Consider the following 19,029-nt stretch of genomic DNA (forward strand, 5'->3'; position numbering starts at 1 on the left):
GAAGTCTGGTATGTGTTCCAGATCTAAGACTCTGCAATTCTGTTGCTTCATTTACACACTTTAAATCTTTTCCATTTGGCTGAAAAAATGAATTATAAGTATTATCTCATGTTGGAAAATATGAACTTTGAATTCACGTTTACTATGCTCTTGGTAAAGTACTTTTATTATTTATTGAAAATTATAACAATTAACATTTACAAAGCACTTCATGATTTAAAGCACTTTCCTTAAGACAACTTTGAAAGTTATTATTTTCATTTTACCGATGAAGTAACTGAGACCACACAGTTTGCATGTGTCAAAGCCGGGACTAGAAGGAAGGTCTTTTGACTCCCAGTTTAATGTTCCTTCATTCATACAACCATTATATCACTGTGCAAACATTTGTTAAACCCCTGCTAAGTGCAAGACACTGTGCTAGATTCTGGAAACATAAAGTTGAAAAATAAGAAAGTACTTTAAGAATTTATAGTTAAGAAAAAGAATTTATAGTCAACTAGGGAGTATGAGTTAGATCTAAAAATAAATGTGATACAAGGGAGAGTGTGATGGGGCAAAAGATAACACTTGACAAAGTGATCTAGGGAATCTTGAGGAAGGAGAAATCACTCTTACATAGACAATCAGGAAAGCTTCCAAAAGGAGGTGGCATTGAGTTGAGCACCGAATGAAGAGAGGCATTTCAAAAATTGGGCAGAGATCGAGACTGCATTCTGGGCATGGAAGATGACTTCCCCAATAGGTGATCCAAGAATGTAGGACAAGATTGTGATAAATGTCAAGTTCTACATTTGAATTTTAGATATTAACTTTCACAAATGTTGGATGGGGAAGACTTGGCTAAACAACAATTCATGCATGGAATTTGGAGTTTTTAGTAGACTACAAAATGAGTATGAGTCTGCCTGTTCACAGGAAAAGCTAATGTCATCCTTGGCTAGAGCAAGACAAGCATAATTTCTAAAATGGGTCCATGAGTCCTACCTCAGCTACTCTGAGTCAGATGAGAAGGATGAGATGCAAACACAACTAGGATGCAAGACCAAAATTCAAGTCTTGCCTCAGATTCTTACTAACTGTGTGATCCTGGGCAAGTAACTTAACCTCTGAAGAAGTTTAGTTTCCTTATCTTTAAAATAAGGATAATAACAGTACTCACCTTATTTCAGGGTTGTGATGATAAAATGAGATTATATGTAAAATACGTATATCATATGTACATCAAAATATATACATATATGATTATAAATATCCAAAATATGTAAATGAGATAATATATGTTAAGTACTGAAAGTACTATATAAATGTTAGGAATTATTATTATTTCTCTGAACTCTCATAGCACTTTTTGTCTATAGTACTTGTTTTGGTGCTTAATTATATAACAAAAATCATACTTTATGTGTAGCACTTTGTAGACAAAACAGGTTACAAAACATTTTCATATCTGTGATGGTTGAGTTGAAAGCAGGTAGAATGACTTGTTTGGTGCTGTGTGAGGATGTAGTGTTGAAATCCAAAAAATCAGAAGAAAATGGGACCCTCCTCAAAATGGAGGCCCTGGGTCTGGTACAGTGAAACCATGAACCAGAGTGAGGAGGTTGCAGGGGAGGCTGCATTTGTCAGGTATAGAGGCAATTGCACTGTGGCAAGGTTCAAAAAATAAGAAGCAAGGTCCAGAGGGGTTGTTCATAATCGTCAGTTAGCGATGCCGTTCATTTTAAAAAATACTATCGAGTTCTAAATTAATAAATCAATAATTCTGTGACTTCATTTGAACCTCACAATTACCCTCTGAGGTAGATATTATCATTATCAATATTTTATAGATGGGGATATGTCTTTTTCCTAATTCTTGCATAAGGTGTTTCCTATCAGACAGTATACAATGGGGAGACAGTGATGGGAAATGCCGAATGTGCTTTGGAAAGGTAGCTGAATAATCAAATTGGAGAGGATTCTTTTTGCTTTTTTCTTCAGAATGATCCTATGAGAACGACTGGTTTTGTTTATTTGTTTGCTTTAATGCAATACAAAGAGACCAAGATGTAGTTGCTGGTTAAGTTATAGATTTTTTTAAAGTGCAAGTAAGGTTTCATAAATTAAAATGATGTCAAGTGTGTTTAATGTTAATCTTCTAGGCTTTGTAATTTTCTTAGCAGAATAGGTGAAGACAATAGAGAGGGTAAGTAGAAGCCTGTCCTGTGTCAAAAGGCTAAGATTTGGAAGGCCTTGAGACAGAATATATTTAGACTTGGAAGTTCAAATCGAAACTACACAGCATGAAACAGAAATGCTCCCTTTGGGTAATGAAAATCCAACAACAACAAAAAACAACTGGTTTAGCTCTTTAGAATCTGCTGTTGGAGACTGATGGTCCCTCTTCTTTGATATCCTAGCAGAGGGAGCTTGGAAGCCCAGTCACTGAGCTCCATATCATCCCAGAGCCTAGTGGTCTTAGTGTGGGACTAGCTGGGGGTGAGCTTTGCACTACTGCCAGGCACAGGTGCTGATGGTTTGGCTTTTGTGGGACTTTAATCTCATGACAAGAGCCTCTTAGTGAAAAGGCTAGGAGTTTGCTGTTCACCATTAACCCCTTTGCTGTAATTCCTAGGAAGCTGCAGTGTTGGGTACTGGACTGTCATCTCCCTTTGTATATCCTTTTCCTATATATCTCTGTAGGTTTTTCAGTAGAGATCTGGGACTTATTTCCCTGACCTTTAGCCCAAATTTGGCCTGGGGTCCAGCAACCTGTAAATATCAAAGGTCATAGAGCCTATGACCTGAAGTTAGTTTCCAGACTCATTATATCTCAGGGAGCACAGGTTTGTAGATTTGGAGGAAGAAGGCATCCTGTCACCCAGTTCAATCCTCTCATTTTCAGATGAGAAAAACCAAACAAAGATATAGTTAGGTGACTTGCCCAAGGAGAGCAGAAACTGGGATTTCCCGACCCTCTTTTTGTATCTCTCGTGCTTAACACAGTGACTAGCACATAGTAGGTGCTTAATAAATGTTTATTGAATTGAACTGAGTATGTGGCAGAGCTCGAATATGAACATATCATTTCGCTCCAGATCTAATCATCTTTCTCTTACATCCTGCTTTTCTTTTCCTAAGTTAACTATGGCATTAAACCAGAATCAAGTCGTGGTTGATGTATTCCTCCTTGTTTCCTCTTATTCTCCCTTGAAGAGTGCGTGCGTGTGTGTGTGTGTGTGTGCGCGTGTGTGTATATTTCTGTGCAAGAGAGCAAGGGAGCTAGAGGGAGAGATAGGGAAGGAGGCAGATTTTTATATGCACATGTGTATGCATGTATGCATGAGTAAGAGATATAGAGAGATAGAGGGAGACAGGGAAGGCTGCAAAGATGTGTGTGTGTGTGCATGTGTGTGTGTATGTGTGTGTGTGTGAGTGATATCTTCATTCTTTTTGTCTTCTTAGTGGAGGAAATGCCTCAGTTTTGCTTCTCATTCTCTCCTCCTCCTGCTTCTATTCCTTATAGCAACTTCTATGTCTTTTCTCAGCTCAGATACAAAACTAAACCAAACCTAACCAAAATGCAGTATTCTGATGAGTAGATTAAGATAACATATGTATATTTTTTGGTGAACTTTAAAGCATCATAGAAATGCTAGTTCTTATTATTATTGGTACAGCTAGGTGTCACAGTGGAGAGGGTGCTGGGTCTGGAGTCAGGGAGATCTGAGTTCAAATTTGGCCTCAGACACTTACTAGCTGTGTGACCCTAGATAAGTCACTTAACCCTGTTTGCTTCAGTTTCTTCATCTGTAAAACGAGTTGGAGAAAGAAATGGCCAACCACTCCAGTATCTTTCCCAAGAAAACCACAAATGGGGTCATGAAGAGTTGGACATAGACTGAAATGACTCTTGTTACTATTATTGTGAAACATCCTGTTATATAAAAGAATGTTCTCTAATCCACCAAGATGACAAATTTTCCTCCTCACCAGGAAACCTCTGTATGGATTATTTCAATACAGTCCCAGCATGCTTGGACTTGAGTCACTTCCTGATCCCTCAGACACGTGGGAGATTATAGAGACCATCGGGAAAGGCACATATGGAAAAGTCTATAAAGTAACAAATAAGAAAGATGGGAGCCCTGCAGCTGTAAAAATCCTGGATCCAATCAGTGTAAGTAAAATTAGCAACAGCAATCACATGGTGGGTTTTTTTCCTTTTTTTAATGCTCACTGAAGTTTCCACTTATTTCCTGGCCCTTTGTAAAGGTACACACTTTCCTGAAACCCAGCAGGGATTTGAAAGCATTTTAAAAAGGGTAATGAGTTGTAATCACAACTAAGAGAAAGAGACATGGCTAGAAATTTCCCTGGTTTTTATCTTATTGACAGCTCTCTTGCTGCTATTGTCGAGATGGTACACCTGGATTCTTACCTTTTGAAATCATTCTTTTTGAAAGACTGACTTGTGGCACTCCTGGGTTATTGGATAGTGGCAGTGTAATTGCAAAATGACCCCAACTCAAAACATTCAGACATATTCAGTTGACAGCATAAAAGAATAATAAGTGTGCTTATTTTCTCCCTCAGCAGGGTGAAGAAAATTGAACCTTTTTTTTGTGTTGCTGTGTACTAGGCACCAAGGATATAATGTGGCCTGCTTTGTGCATAATGAAGTTATGTGTATCTTGTCCTGCATTAGGCCTCTTGGACCTAAGCATCTGACTGCATTGATAATAGTTTAAAAATAATCTCAGAGGAAAAATAGAATCGTCCATGATGATGGGTGATTCTTAGTCAGGACTTAAATGCTTGCATATTTTTAAGCCAAAATGTTTTGGAGACATTGCTATGATAGCAACATTCAAATTATTGTGCAGATATACTTCATTAAGTATTTATTTGTCTTCGATGACAAATTTGTCTTCTCTCCTTGGAGAGATGGACTTGATCCAACATATGCTTTTTCTTTCTATTTAGGATATGGATGAAGAGATTGAGGCAGAGTACAACATTTTACAATTTCTTCCCAACCATCCAAATGTGGTAAAGTTTTATGGAATGTTTTATAAAGCTGATCAACATGTGGGCGGACAGCTATGGCTGGTCCTAGAGGTAAGAAGGCACTCTGAAGCTAGAGATAATAGGCACTAACACCAGTGATGTTAACATTCAACTTATGAGGAATCAGATATTTTCTCTTCGAAATGTTTTGCAGTGACCATTTGGACAATCATTTGTACTTATTGTCCTTTCTCTAATAGACCCTTATGAAGCCCAGGGATCTTCAAAAAAATAACTAAGTCATTCCCCTTCTGTGTATAAAAGTACTTCGTGCAGCTTAGAACATTTGCCTACCTTGGTCTTCAAGTCTTGGAATTCTTCTTGTTTCTAAACCAGGATGTATAATAGCAGAAAGGAATGGCTTTTGACTAGCAAAGACACTTTTCCTCCAAAACCTTGGAAAATGTGGATAGCAATCTCACTTTCACAAACTTGATAACTCAAATTCCATTTAAACTGCAAAAATTGCCTTGGTTTCATTCACATGTATTAGTTTTGTACCAGTCTTTTCCTTCCCCTCCATGTGGTTAAGATAAAAGATTATTAGTGTCTGGATACAGGGGAAGAATTTCTCCATTATTTTTGACTAATGGTCAAATTTTCTTTAGCTCCACTTGGATATTTTTAGACCTTGGGCTTCTAGACTAATGCCTATTTTCAGGCCACAAATATAAGCCACACATGGGAAGTACTGGAGGTTCTTGGAAGAAAATTGAAATGGGAAAGGCAGAGTGCCTAATTTCCCCTTTAGGCTCATCATTCCTTTTAGTTCTGTCATCTGATTTTTTAAAAATATTTTTAAATTTTTTTGTCAATTTTTAAAAAAATGTTTATCTATTTTTAGTTTTCAACATTCACTTCCACAGTATTTTGAATTCCAAATTTTTCTCCATCTCTCCCCTCCCCCACCCCATAATGCCTTGCATTCTGAATACCCCTTCCCTTGATATACGCTCTCTTCTATCACACCCTCCCTTTCCTTATCCCCATCTTCTCTCTTTTCTTCTAGGGCAAGGTTGATTTCTATACCCCATTCCTTGTATTTCCTGTTTCCCAGTTGCATGCAAAAACAATTCTCAACATTCATTCCTAAAACTTGGAGTTCCAACTTCTTTCCCTTCCTCCCTACCCACCCTTCCCCACTGAGAAGGCAAGCAATTCAATATAGGCTGTTCTGCAAAAGATTTCCATAATAGTTATGTTGTATAAGGCTAACTATATTTCCCTCCACCCTATCCTGCCCCCCATTTATTCTGTTCTCTCTTTTGACGTTGTCCCTCCCCAAAAGTGCTGGGTAGTTGGAGGGATTATACACACACACACACACACACACACACACACACACACACACACACTCACACACACATACACACATATATATAGACAGAGAGCATTACTCCCTAATTACTCCCTCTTCCCATTTGCCCTCCCTTCTATCATCCCACTTTTTCCCTTCTCCCCTACTTTCTTGTAGTGTAAGATAGATTTTTATTCCAAATTGAATGAGCAGGTTATTCCCTCCTCAAGCCAAATGTGAAGGGAGTAAGCTTCACTTTTTCTCTCTTACCTCCTCCCTTCTCTCCTCCATTGAAAAAGCTTTTTTTTTGCCTCTTTTATGAGAGGTAATTTGCCCCATTCCATTTCTCCCTTTTTCCTCCCAATATATTCCTCTTTAACCCCTTAATTTTGTTTTTTTTGGTATTATCCCTTCTTATTCAACTCACCCTGTGCTCTCTGTCTACATATGTGTGTATATGTGAGTGTGTGTGTGTGTGTGTATAATCCCTTGAACTACCCAAATATTGAGAAAAGTCTCAAAAATTACAAATATTATCTTTCCATGTAGGAATGTAAACAGTTCAACTATAGAAAGTCCCTTATGATTTCTCTTTCCTGTTTACCTTTTCATGCTTCTCTTGATTCTTGTGTTTGAAAGTCAAATTTTCTATTCAGTTCTGGTCTTTTCATAAAGAATGCTTGAAAGTCCTCTATTTCATTGAATGACCATTTTTTTCCTTGAAGTATTACTTCAGTTTTGCTGGGTAAGTGATTCTTGGTTTTAATCCTAGTTCCTTTGACTTCTGGAATATCATATTCCACATCCTTTGATCACTTAATGTAGAAGCTGCTAGATCTTGTGTTATCCTGATTGCATTTCCTCAATGCTTGAATTTTTTCTTTCTAGCTGCTTGCAATATTTTCTCCTTGACCTGAGAACTCTGGAATTTGGCTACAATGTTTCTAGGAGTCTCTCTTTTTGGATCTCTTTCAGGAGATGATGAGTGGATTGTTTCAATATTTATTTTGCCCTCTGGCTCTAGAATATCAGGGCAGTTTTCCTTGACAATTTCATGAAAGATGATGTCTAGACTCTTTTTTTGATTATGGCTTTCAGGTAGTCCCATAATTTTAAAATTATCTCTTCTAGATCTATTTTCCAAGTCAGTTGTTTTTCCAATGAGATATTTCATATTGTGTTCTCTTTTTTCATTCTTTTGGGTTTGTTTTGTAATTTATTGGTGTCTCATAAAATCATTAACTTCCATCTACTCCATTCTGATTTTTAAAGAACTATTTTCTTCAGTGAGCTTTTGAACCTCCTTTTCCATTTGGCTAATTCTGCTTTTCAAAGCATTCTTCTCCTCATTGCCTCTTTGGACCTCTTTTGTCAATTGAGTTAGCCTATTTTTAAAGGTTTTATTTTCTGCAGCATTTTTTAGATCTCCTTTAGCAAGCTGTTGACTCGTTTTTCATGATTTTCTTGCATTGCTCTCATTTCTCTTCCCATTTTTTCCTCTACCTCTCTTACTTGATTTTCAAAATCCTTTTTGAGCTCTTCCATGGTCTGAGACCATTGCATATTTATTTTGGAGGCCTCTGATGGTAAGCATTGTTCTTCCTCATCTGAAAGGATGGAAGAAAATACCTGTTCACCAAGAAAGTAACCTACTGTAGTCTTATTTTTTTCCCTTTTTTGGGCATTTTTCCAGCCAGTTACTTGACTTTTGAGTCCTTTGTCAAGAGAAGGGTATACTCTGGGGATCTGTACATTCTCAGTTTCTCTAAGATGCACAATCAAGGGAGAGGAGTTTACTCCTTTCCTGGCCTGCTCACTGGTCTGGTAGCAACCAAATCTTTTCTGTTCAGCATCTGCCAGTAGTAGAATTCCCTCCTCAGCCTCACCCCAGGGCCTGGCTCAGGGCTGAGATTCAGATTGGCTGCTCAGTTCCCCCAGGGGCTTTAGAGGGCTCCAAATATGGTTGCTGCCACTGCAGCAACCTGCTGCTAGCAGGGCCCCACCATGTTCCCTTCTCACCCAGAAGAAAAGACTTTCTCACTGACCTTTGAAACTTTTTTTGGTATTTGTGAGTAGAGAGACCTGAGAACCAAAGCTGCTGCTGGGGATTCCATTCCCGAGGTGTGTTCTGGTCCTGTTCCTGCCAGTGCCAAGTGACCAGGGCTGGGTTGGGGTTCGTGGGCTGTGCTCTGCTCTGTGCCCTGTGTGATAGACCTTTCTTGTTGGCTTTCCAGGCTACCTTTCACTCTGTTGTTTTGTGGCTTCTGCTTCTTTAGAGTCATTTTTTAGAGGCATTTTATGGGCTGTGGGGGAAGAGCTAGAGTATGTGCGTCTTTCTACTCTACCATCTTGGCTCTGCCCCTGTCATTTGATTTTATACAGGCCTAAGAACTACACTAATTGGCTGTGTTATTGTATAGATTGACTTTGTGAGAGGCAGATGTGAGCTCTGAGGGATGAACAGCTTGAAGGAAAAGAGGCTTTGCCATTTCTGTCCCATTAATGATCTTCCCCTTCCAAACTGGGATGTTCAGGGGTTGATGACTATTTGGTTGACTAATTAGTTTACATTAAAACATTCATATCCTATCCTCCTATGTCCTGAAGCTTTATTTTTACCCTCAAAATGTAACTTAAAAAAAAAAGTTCTATTCACCACCCCCCTCCATTGGAAAATATCATTTCTGGAGTTAAGGATTCAGTAGTTGTCCATACTTTTGCACTGGAAGGTTTAAGTCATTGATCAGTAAGTCTAAACTTTTGCTTGTTTATTCTGGACTCCTGAAAAGATAATGTAGGGAAGATGCCTTTTTAGAATTTCCTAGTTTCTGCTACTCAAACTGAGGAATTTTCAGGCACCTTTGTTTCTGCTTGAGCCTGGTGGTCAGACCTTCTTGTAAATGTGATCAGACTAGCCAGTGGAGATGTGTTTACTAAATCAATTCCCAAATGAATGCTGCTTGTTAAGGATAGTGACCAAATGGTGACCCTTACAAATATAGGTTGCATATCTCTCAAAAGGCTACCTGTGCCTGTGTACAATGAGAAGCAGCTTAAAAGTGTGTGCTGATCCCTAGACAAATTCTACCCCACTCATTGTCTCATGTTAAAAGTCAGATAATTAGGCTGCCCAGACACACTGAATTATGCATGCACCCCAGCGAAATAATATCCTTAGGACTTATGACTGCATAAAAGTTGTTGTTTGGATGAGCCAGACTTGCTGGCATAATCAGTGGGAAGTTCTGGGGTCCTTTCTTTGCTGCAATTAAGTCATACAGGTCATTTGCTAGATTGCTAGCTATAGTCTCTTCAATGGCTGTGATTTCATATAGAATTACAGAATGAGTCATAGGCTAATATTATTCAGAGCTGTAAGGGTCTTTAGAAATCAGCTAATCTAACCTCCTCATTGATGAGTGAACTGTGAGGCTAATTTACTTGTTTAATTTCTCATAGCCAGTTAATGACAGACTTAAATCTCTAACTTGGGTTTCTTTACTTCCAGCTCAAATTTTTCTATATGCTATACTGCTTTATCATACACTAAAGTCTGTCACCATTTGGGTATGCCTGGAATCAGTCCACTTTCTTGTCTTTCCCTGCCTCAAGTCTTTCTCTGCTCTAGTCCATCCTCCACACAGCTTGCAGAGATCTTCATTAAGTACAGATCTGGCCACACCACATCCTCTTTCCCCATCCAATAAACTCCAGTCTCTTCCTTTTACTTCTAGAATCAAATATAAATCATCCTCTTTTTAGCTTTTAAAGCCCTTCATAATCTGGCCCTTTCCAACCTTTCAAGTCTTCTTATACTTTAATCCCCTCCATGTACTGTACAATCCAGCAACACTAGCCTCTTTGCCTTTCCTCTTACAAGACACTCCATCTCCTGACTCCGGGTTTCTTCACTGTCTGTCCTCCCTCGTCTCTGATTCTTGCCTTCCCTGACTTCCTTCAAGTCTCATCTAAAATCCTATCTTCTACAAGAACCCTTTTTTGATCTTGCTTAATTCAAGAGCTTTCCTTCTAAGACTGTCTCTAATTTACTGTGTATATGTGTTGTGTAAACATAATGGTTTGCCTGTTGTCTGTCTCCTTAGAGTAGGAAACTATCTTTGCTTTTCTTTGAATCCCCAGAGCTTAGCTCAGTGCCTGGCACATAAGTTCCTAATCAATGCTTGTTGACTGACTGAATGACTCCATTTGTGGTAGAGATGAGGGTTTAAACTCATGATTTGTCATATGTACAGCGTTAGTAGAACTCCCCAAGGAAGAGTGACTAAGCCCCCTTAAGGTGGGTAGCAGCCCATTGCTGTTTCTCCCTGCAAGTACAGGACACTGAACAAGTGCCCAGTGACCACATACACTATAAATCCCTAAAATAGTAATTCTCCTCTATAGGTTGAAAGGCATTATTGAATCTAGAGTTTCTAGATCTTTCTTTGCTTAATTATCTGAAATTTTAATTTCTCTCCATTTAAAGTTTATTTATTTTTAATATATGGAATAAAACAAGCATTTCCATAACATAGTGTAATAAAAATATTGCATATGAAACTGCAAATCTATTATGTACCACTTGTTCTTCCTTTCAAATATATAATTCCCTCAAGTTTTGGTCACCTTTCAGATACATTGTTGATGATGCCAGGGAGATAGGAAATTTATTCTGCTAACCTGAAATTCTGACATGTCCAGATGCTGCTGTTATGTCTAATAAATTATCATTTGGGATCACGATGACTTCTTTTCTTCTTAGGAGTGTGGACGGAAATAGGGACTGGACCTGTGATTTCATCACTATAGGATTCTTTCAGAGGAAGAAATTCCCTCTACCAGTGTAGATTGGCTCCCTCTCTATAACTCATAGACTTAGAGAATTGACTAAGGCACCAAGAAGTGAACAAGGGCCACACAGCAGATGTGTCAGGAGTGGGACATGAACTAAGGCCTCTCTGATCCCAAAGTCATCTCTCTAGTCCCCAGACCATGCTGCTTCTTTTCCTCTTAAAGCCAGTCAAAACTCACTCTTGGCTTCTGCTTAAACAAAATCTTTATTTCTAGGCTTCTACTTAACCAAAATCTTTTATTTCATCAAAAGTTGATGGTTACCCGACCCAAATTGTCTCCTTACTGACCTGTCAAATGCTTGAAATTTCTAATGTCACTCCTTTGGATTCATTACCGGAAAGTTCACTGTGGGGAGTGGGGGTGGGGGCTGTGAACATTTCAATTATGGTGGCTCACAAAGATAATTTTATGTCTTGTGTATAGCCTCTTGACAACCTTCTGAATAAGGACTGCTATGAGGTTGGAGTCTGTGGGAGTGAGGAAGAGTCCTCACACTAATGAATAATAGATTCCCAAGTATTAAATATGCTAAGTAAAGTCATTCTGTATGGGTCCTCAAAAGGAGTCACCTATCTTAACTGGGTTAAGGTATTTCTAATCTGGGAGGGAAAACACATGGGTTATTAAACTCATCACATAGTAGCCAGGAGGATTCTTTTTTAAAAGTAATTTTTTCCCAATTACATGTAAGAACAATTTTTAGCATTTTTTTTTAAATTTTGAGTTCTAAATTCTCCCCTTTCCTTTCTCTACTCTTCCTTCCTTCCAAACCCACCCTGAGATGGCGTGCAATTTGATATAGGTTATATATGTGCAATCATGCAAAACATTTCCATATTAGTTATGTTGTGAAAGAAAACATAGACCAGAAACATGAAAAAAATAAAATGAAAACTAGTATGCTTTGACTTTCATTCAAACTCTATCAGTTCTTTTTCTGGAGGTGGATAGCATTTTTTTTTTTTATCATGAGTCAGTTGGGATTGTTTTAGATCATTGCATTGCTGAAAATAGCTAAGTCATTAATAGCTGATCATCATACAGTGTTGCTATTATTGTGTACAATGTTCTCCTGGTTCTGCTCACTTCACTTTGTATCAGTTCATGTCAGTCTTTCCAGCTTTTTCTGAAAACATCTTTCTTGTCATTTCTTATAGCACAATAGTATTCAATTACATTCATATGCCATGACTTGTTCAACCATTCCTCAATTGATGGGCATCTCCTCGATTTCCAATTCTTTGCCACCACAGAAAGAGCTACAATAAATGTTTTTGTATATATAGGTCCTTTCTCCCCCACCCCCCCTTTTAAAAATCTCTTTGAGATACAGACCTAGTAGTGTTATTGCTTGGTCAGAGGGTATGCATAGATTTATAGCTCTTTGGACATAGTTCTGAATTACTCCCTAGAATAGCTGGATAAGCTTACAACTCTAGCAACAGTGCATTAGTATCCCAATTTTCTCACATCCCCTCCATTTATCATTTTCCTTTTCTGCCATATTGGCCAATCTGATAGTTGTGTATGATTATAGATAGCTTTGATTTCTTCATCTGAAAACTGCCCATACTTTGACCATTTTTTTAGTTGAGGAGCAAGGCAGATTCTAAGAAAAGTGGTCAGAAGATAAATGTTTTGATGGGAAAGAAGAAATTGGAATGGTTCCTGACCTTGTGGGGGAGAAGGGTCCTGGGAAGTCAAGAGGCAGCTTGAGATTCCTGAACATCTGGTGGCATGGGGAGCAATAGGGCAATAAACTTCCCAGATTTGTGACCTTGGACAAATCACCTCATCTATTTCAACCTCATTTACCAAATGAGATGAACAATACTTGCACTATCTGTCTCAAAGGGAGGTATAGACAGCATGACATGAATGGAGAAAGGACACCTCTATGAGTAATGTTGTGGAGGCAAAGATGACAAGATTTTTTAACTACCTACATACGTAAGATGAATGAGAGTGAGGAGTCAGCGATGACACTGAGGTTTCAAATCTGGTTGGTTGGAATGGTAGTAGTGTCCTGGACAGTTACTGGATGGATTTGGAGTCAGAGAAATGGGGATTCAAATCCCTCCATTTACTTGCTCCGTGACCTTTGACAAACCACTCAACTTCTCTTGGCCTAATGTCCTCATCTGCAGATGAGGGAAGTAGATTAGAGGACCTCTAAAGGTCCCTCCTAATCCTAGATGTATGTTCCTCTCAAATGAGGTAATATGTATAAAGTGCTTTATAACAAAGTACATGTAATATTATTTTTAATGCTAATTTTTAAAAGATGGTGGGAGGAGGGTGAAAATACAAACTCAGCTTACTTCACAACTCCCCTCAGAACATATACTTTTTTCTTCCCTACTTCCATCTCATAGCCTTTAATGAATTCACGAAACTGTCACCTTATAGCTGGAACTTTTCTCCTTATGATTCCTTAATATCCTAGATAGCTCTGACTTTTGCTCCCCAATTTGATCTCCCCAATGATCATGGAAATATTTTGTGGACCTTCTATAAGAGATGCATATCTGCCTCTCTGCTTTCCGGACATAGAGCATTTGTGAAGGCTCCCAGAGGCCCTAAGTCCAGTCTCCACTAGAAGAGGAATCTCCATCACAAAATCCCCAACAAGCAGCTATCTATCCCTCTTCTGACCTTCCCTGTTGCTGTCAAAGGCACTACCATTGTTCCAACCACCCAGGTTTGAAACCTCAGTGTCATCATTGGCTTCTTACTTCCATTCACCTAATTACATATCTAATTCTTCAGTTTTTCAATTACTCACCAAATCTTGTCGTTTCTACTTCATGTTACTCATATATATCCCCCTTTTCCCACTCCCATAGCCATCATTCTACTTAAGGCTCTTGTTACCTCTCACCTGGACTATTGAAGTTAATCTCCCTGCCTCAAATCTCTCCTCCTTCCTGTCTTGTTCCACTCAGCCTCCATAGTGATTCCCTCCCCTCAGATGCAACCCTAGGAAAATGGCTCCCTATTACCCCTAGTATCAAATATAGACTACTCTGACATTTAAACCTTTCCACAACTTGGACTATTCCTATCTTTCCAGGTTTCTTTGATTGTATCCCATGCCTGGAATGGTCTCAACTCCTCATCTTCATCTCTTAGAATCCCTGGCTACCTTTAAGACTCAGCTCAAATGCCACCTTCTGCAAGAGGCTTTCCCCTAGCTGCTAGTGTCTTTCCCTCTAAGGTGGCCTATCTACTCTGTGTATCTAGCATAAAACTATTTATGTCCATATTGTTTCCTCACCTAGAATATAAGCTCCTTGAGACCAGGGTCTATTTTTTGCCTTTCCTTTTTATCATTAGCGCATGGTCCACAGCAGGCCTGCACAACCTGTGACCAGCCAAAGGATTTTGGGGGGGCCTGCGAAAAATGTAGAGGAAAACATCCTCTATATTTTTATGGGCCCTCTGAAATCCTTTGGTGTGCCTGCCATCTGTAAGTGGTCAGCCGGTTGTGCAGACCTGGTTCACAGTAAGCAATAAATACTTGATTGATTGACCAATCGATCAGTTCTACAAACAGTACCAGTCCAAACCGTACTTTTAAAATTTCTCTTCCCTTGCGTTTTAGTCCAGCCATGCATTTTAGGAGAGGGTGTGTGAAAAACATCTCACAAAGGAAAGTTGTGTTCTGTTGAATATTCTACTGCTCATTCAGAATATTGAAGTGAGATTTACATTGGCTTTGCTACTACCACACTCTCTCTTCTTCCCTTTACTCATTTATATGCAGTGCCAGATGAGAGGTTATCCTATGGAACAGTTCTAGAGGATGGAAAAATCTTATCAAAAGGCACCTTAAATCACCTCAACTCAAAAAACAAAAGCAAATAAAAATGTCATTTCAAAAATGCATTGCCAATTGTTAACAAAACAAACAAACAAAGAGCCCTCCTGTGATAGACAGCTATTTCATTTGGGAGATGAAGGGAAAACACATTCATAAGCAATATGCTGTGGAAAAATTGGTGGATAAGTTTTATGCTCAATGAATATTAAATCTGAAAAAAACTCAGGGAAAGATCTATAAGTTCTATGATGGGAAACCATCTAAATGAAATGTAGTGAGAAGAAGTTATATCTTCATGAAAATCTTACTGCCCAGAAAAATATTTGATTTTTGCTCTAGTAAAGCCAGTACAGTTGTTTTCTTTTTAAAATTTCAATGGAAGGAGAATTTTGAAGGCTATAAAATATGAATTTTCTCCAATCAGAGCCTTTAGGTAAGTATTCAGCATTCAATCTGAAAATAATGTTTGAGGCAGGAAGAAATGAGACTGGAATTTCAAAAGAATTCCCCATATTTCTACACATAATAAAGAATTAATATATTTTAAAATCCAGAGTTTTCCCAAAGTTTTTCTCAGTGCTTTAAGATAAGGTCTAGATAAGGATGAGTCTAGAATGTACAGGAATAACTCCAAAAGACTTCTCTGACCCAATGTCTTCATCTTCCAGTGCCCCAAATTCACATTTTAGTTACTTCTGTTTAAAACATTGAAAATCACATGTAAGACGCAAAAATGTAACTTGGGAGAGAAATGCAGTAAGCCGTTGTCACCTTAGCCATTGTCATCATAGTACATTTGTTTATCAGATTTTCAAGTCATTAACTTAGGCGGTCTAGGTTAAAATGGTAAAGAGGACAGGGTAGTTTTGACTGAGGGAAAGTGAGCCGGGAAAGATTTGGAGGACTATGTGAGACAGGAGATCCCTGTGGTGGACCATAGTAGAAGAGAGTGGGAATCCTGGGTCCAAGATGAGGAATAATCCAGGCACGTGGGAGTGATGCCAGTAGTGAAAGCCTTAGGAAAGAAGGTACTGAAAAGTAGCAAGGTAGAGGGGAAATCACTTGTTCTGGAGTCCAAGGACCTAGGTTCAGCTCTGTTAATTAACTTCTCTGGGTGTCAGTTTCCTCATCTGTAAAATTATGGGACTAAGAGATCTCTGGGATTCCTTCAGTTTTAGTTCTATGAAATCTTCTGTTTGCCAGTTTTTGGTGGTGGTGGTGATGGCAATGGTTGTGGTAGGGGGAATGGACCTTAAAGGAAAATTGTTGGGATCCAAATATATGTATATATTTTACTTGAAAGGATATCCCACGGCTACAAAGTCATATGCTATGATGGCAAAGTCTTCAGGTTTCCACCTGGGGCCTTCAGAATTCTCCTATGAGTGTTTTAAAAAATTTGATGTGGAGAGTTAATGATTTTTTTTCAATTTCTCTTGGGTCTAGGCAAAGAATAATGCTCATTAAATTCAAGATTCTCTAAGCAGCCACATCATTCTGATGATGATGAGAGCACAGGGAGGACTCTGGGAATGGAAGCACACTCCTTGCTCTGAAACAGATTGTCAGCTGTGTGGGAGGGAATGAAGCGGCTGCCACTTTTTCAAGCTTCAGGGGTGGAGGAGGAGGCTTGGTTGCCTCCTCTCTTCCTCCCCCCAACTCCAAGGGGGCTATTTTATTTTATGCATTTATAGATAGCTCCCTGGTGTGCCTCCCAAGGTGATTCATCCTTTTTTGTTAAGCAGTGTCAGCCAGCATTTCTCTTCTCTGGCTAGGGCTGGGCGCTGAGTAGCCCATCCCCTGAATTTTCAGAGGTCTGTGGTGGAATTGTCAACTTCCATGGACACCTTCCCCCAAAGGGGCTCGGAGCAGTTTAATTGTATGTTTGGGAGATTCCCTGGAAGGCAGGCAGGCAGGCAGACCCTCAAACTCTGACACTTAAGCAAACAGAACACACCTGCGTAATGAGAGCCTCCCATTGTTCTCTGGTCTGCAGCTGAGTGTTGATCATGGTGTCCACCTGGGTGCTCTTAATTCTTATATGGGCTCTGGAGGTACGGAAAAAAAAGTTTATAGGTCAGCTTGCTGGATGTGGTGTATTGCTGACTTAGGGCTCTGCTGCAGGATGGGCTGTTTTCAAAGTAGGGCAGGCAAGATGCTACAATGTGGTTTGGAGAAAAAATTCCAGGGATGCTTTGGCCATAACATAGCATTTCATTTATGTTTCCTCCCTGTATAGTTTTAAGAGCAAGACTGTGAATTGTTCTGTGGTGTGCCTCATATAGGTGAGCACCTGGGCTGTGATAATGAAAATGCTGTCATGTCTGTGTTTGAAGAAAGACCATTCTTTTACTTCAAGGACTTAAAGAAATTTATAGTAGGAAGAACACTGGCTCTGAAGTCAGAGGGTCTGGGTTCAAATTCCACCTCTGACCCTCTCTATGTGACCTTGGGCAAGTCACTTAACCTCCCTAGGCCTCAGTTTCCTCATCTGTAAAATGGTCCCTTTCAGGTCTAAATCTATGATCTATGGAAAGTTGGTGCATGTATTTCTTCCTGCTCAGTTCAGACCCTGTGAGGGAGAGGGAAGAGGAGGGGACTGTCCACCCCCTTCTTCCCCTGTCCCCATTCTCCAGAATCTCCTCAGTTAGGCCCTGGATCATTCATTACTCCCTGGTATCCCCAATCACTGTAGGGCAAGGGAGACTACACTCATATTGGGAGTAGAGGACGGTACAAGTACTTATTTTTAATGTTTATTTGAAAGGTTCCTGAGCTATCTGGCTAAAAGCATTTCCTACACTTGCTACTATGGGAACAAAGGACACATTTTGACCTTTGTGTCAGTACCAGGTGCACATTTTACACACTAATGAATGGAGTTACTTGATGTTCCTGTAACCTGGGTGGTCAGCTCCTGTGAGGGTTATTGTGCATATTGGGAGGGTTGGTACTCCTCTCTGTGATTAGCTGGCTAGATAACCTGATAAACAGATTATATGAAAAAGTGTAAATACCCTCTCCCACGTTTGTTTTTAAGAATGCTTAAGTCTGAAGGAGAGAGTAATGTGGGATTTTAAAACACAGAAGAAGATTCGATAAAGGGGGTAAAGGAGACATTTTCTGGATAAGGAATTATTTAGCTTGTTGACTCAAGGCCCAGTGTGAGACTGTGTAGATAACTGCCTAGTCTGCTTACATATGAGGACCACCTGGGCCCTGCGCATTCCTGATGGTGCTATCATGGAGCTGAAAGACGGGATAGGATAAAGTAGTTGTCAATCTGAGAAAAAGGACTGGAGTTTGGCTGGCTCTGGAGCCAAGAATACCTGAGTTCAAATCAGGTCCTCAGAACTTACTATTTGTGTGATCCTAGACAAATTACTTACCTCTGTTTGGAGAATGAAATGGCTGACCACTCTAGAATGCTTGCCAAGAAAACTCCATGGAGAGAGTAGGGTCCATAGGGTCATGAAGAGTCAGACATGACTGAACGATGATATCATACCAAAGTAACAACAAGGGTCTTTCACTGAAGCGAAGGATTTACAGTTTGGTGTACCGAACAAGCATCATGGAAGTACTGGAGTGCCTGGGAGGAACAGAAGGAGCTGGGTTTAAATACACTTCAAGAGGGAGGGAGGGAGTCTCCTGGAAGGCACAGACTTTTCATGCTGCTATTTAAGTTGTTTTGCAAAATAGCCGAAAGTCTGAAAGTCCATAGAAAAAGCTGGGGAGGCTCCGGGAATGCTGACATTTGGTCAGAACAGTAGGCAACATGTGCAGCACCAGGGAGTTTCCAGAGAGACCACAAGATCTGCTCTAGCTGGTTCCAACCTGTTCAACCCATGGGGTCAGAGCCAGGGAGCCAGCCCCTCTGATGGGGACCTATTCAACACAGTTCTTGGGTTCTTTTTTTCTCTTCCCAAGCAGGTGTCCACGTTTCAAGTCAAGACATCACTCTGCTGATGTCACTGATACCCACATAGGTACTAGGGTTATG

The 19,029-nt window shown here is 39.6% G+C and overlaps 1 protein-coding gene across 1 annotated transcript in view; it reads left to right on the forward strand.

Annotated features, from left to right (window-relative positions):
* Nucleotides 1-1,585: 1,585 nt before the first annotated feature.
* Nucleotides 1,586-19,029, forward strand: part of MYO3B (myosin IIIB) — a 630,862-nt gene continuing 613,418 nt past the window's right edge. The window contains exons 1-3 of the mRNA XM_072615711.1: nt 1,586-1,629; nt 3,979-4,162; nt 4,969-5,103. Of these exons, the coding sequence (XP_072471812.1) occupies nt 1,586-1,629; nt 3,979-4,162; nt 4,969-5,103 (363 nt within the window). The remainder of the gene's footprint in view (nt 1,630-3,978; nt 4,163-4,968; nt 5,104-19,029) is intronic.

Source organism: Notamacropus eugenii, chromosome 5 (genome assembly GCF_028372415.1).
Source record: "Notamacropus eugenii isolate mMacEug1 chromosome 5, mMacEug1.pri_v2, whole genome shotgun sequence".
NCBI lineage: Eukaryota > Metazoa > Chordata > Mammalia > Diprotodontia > Macropodidae > Notamacropus > Notamacropus eugenii.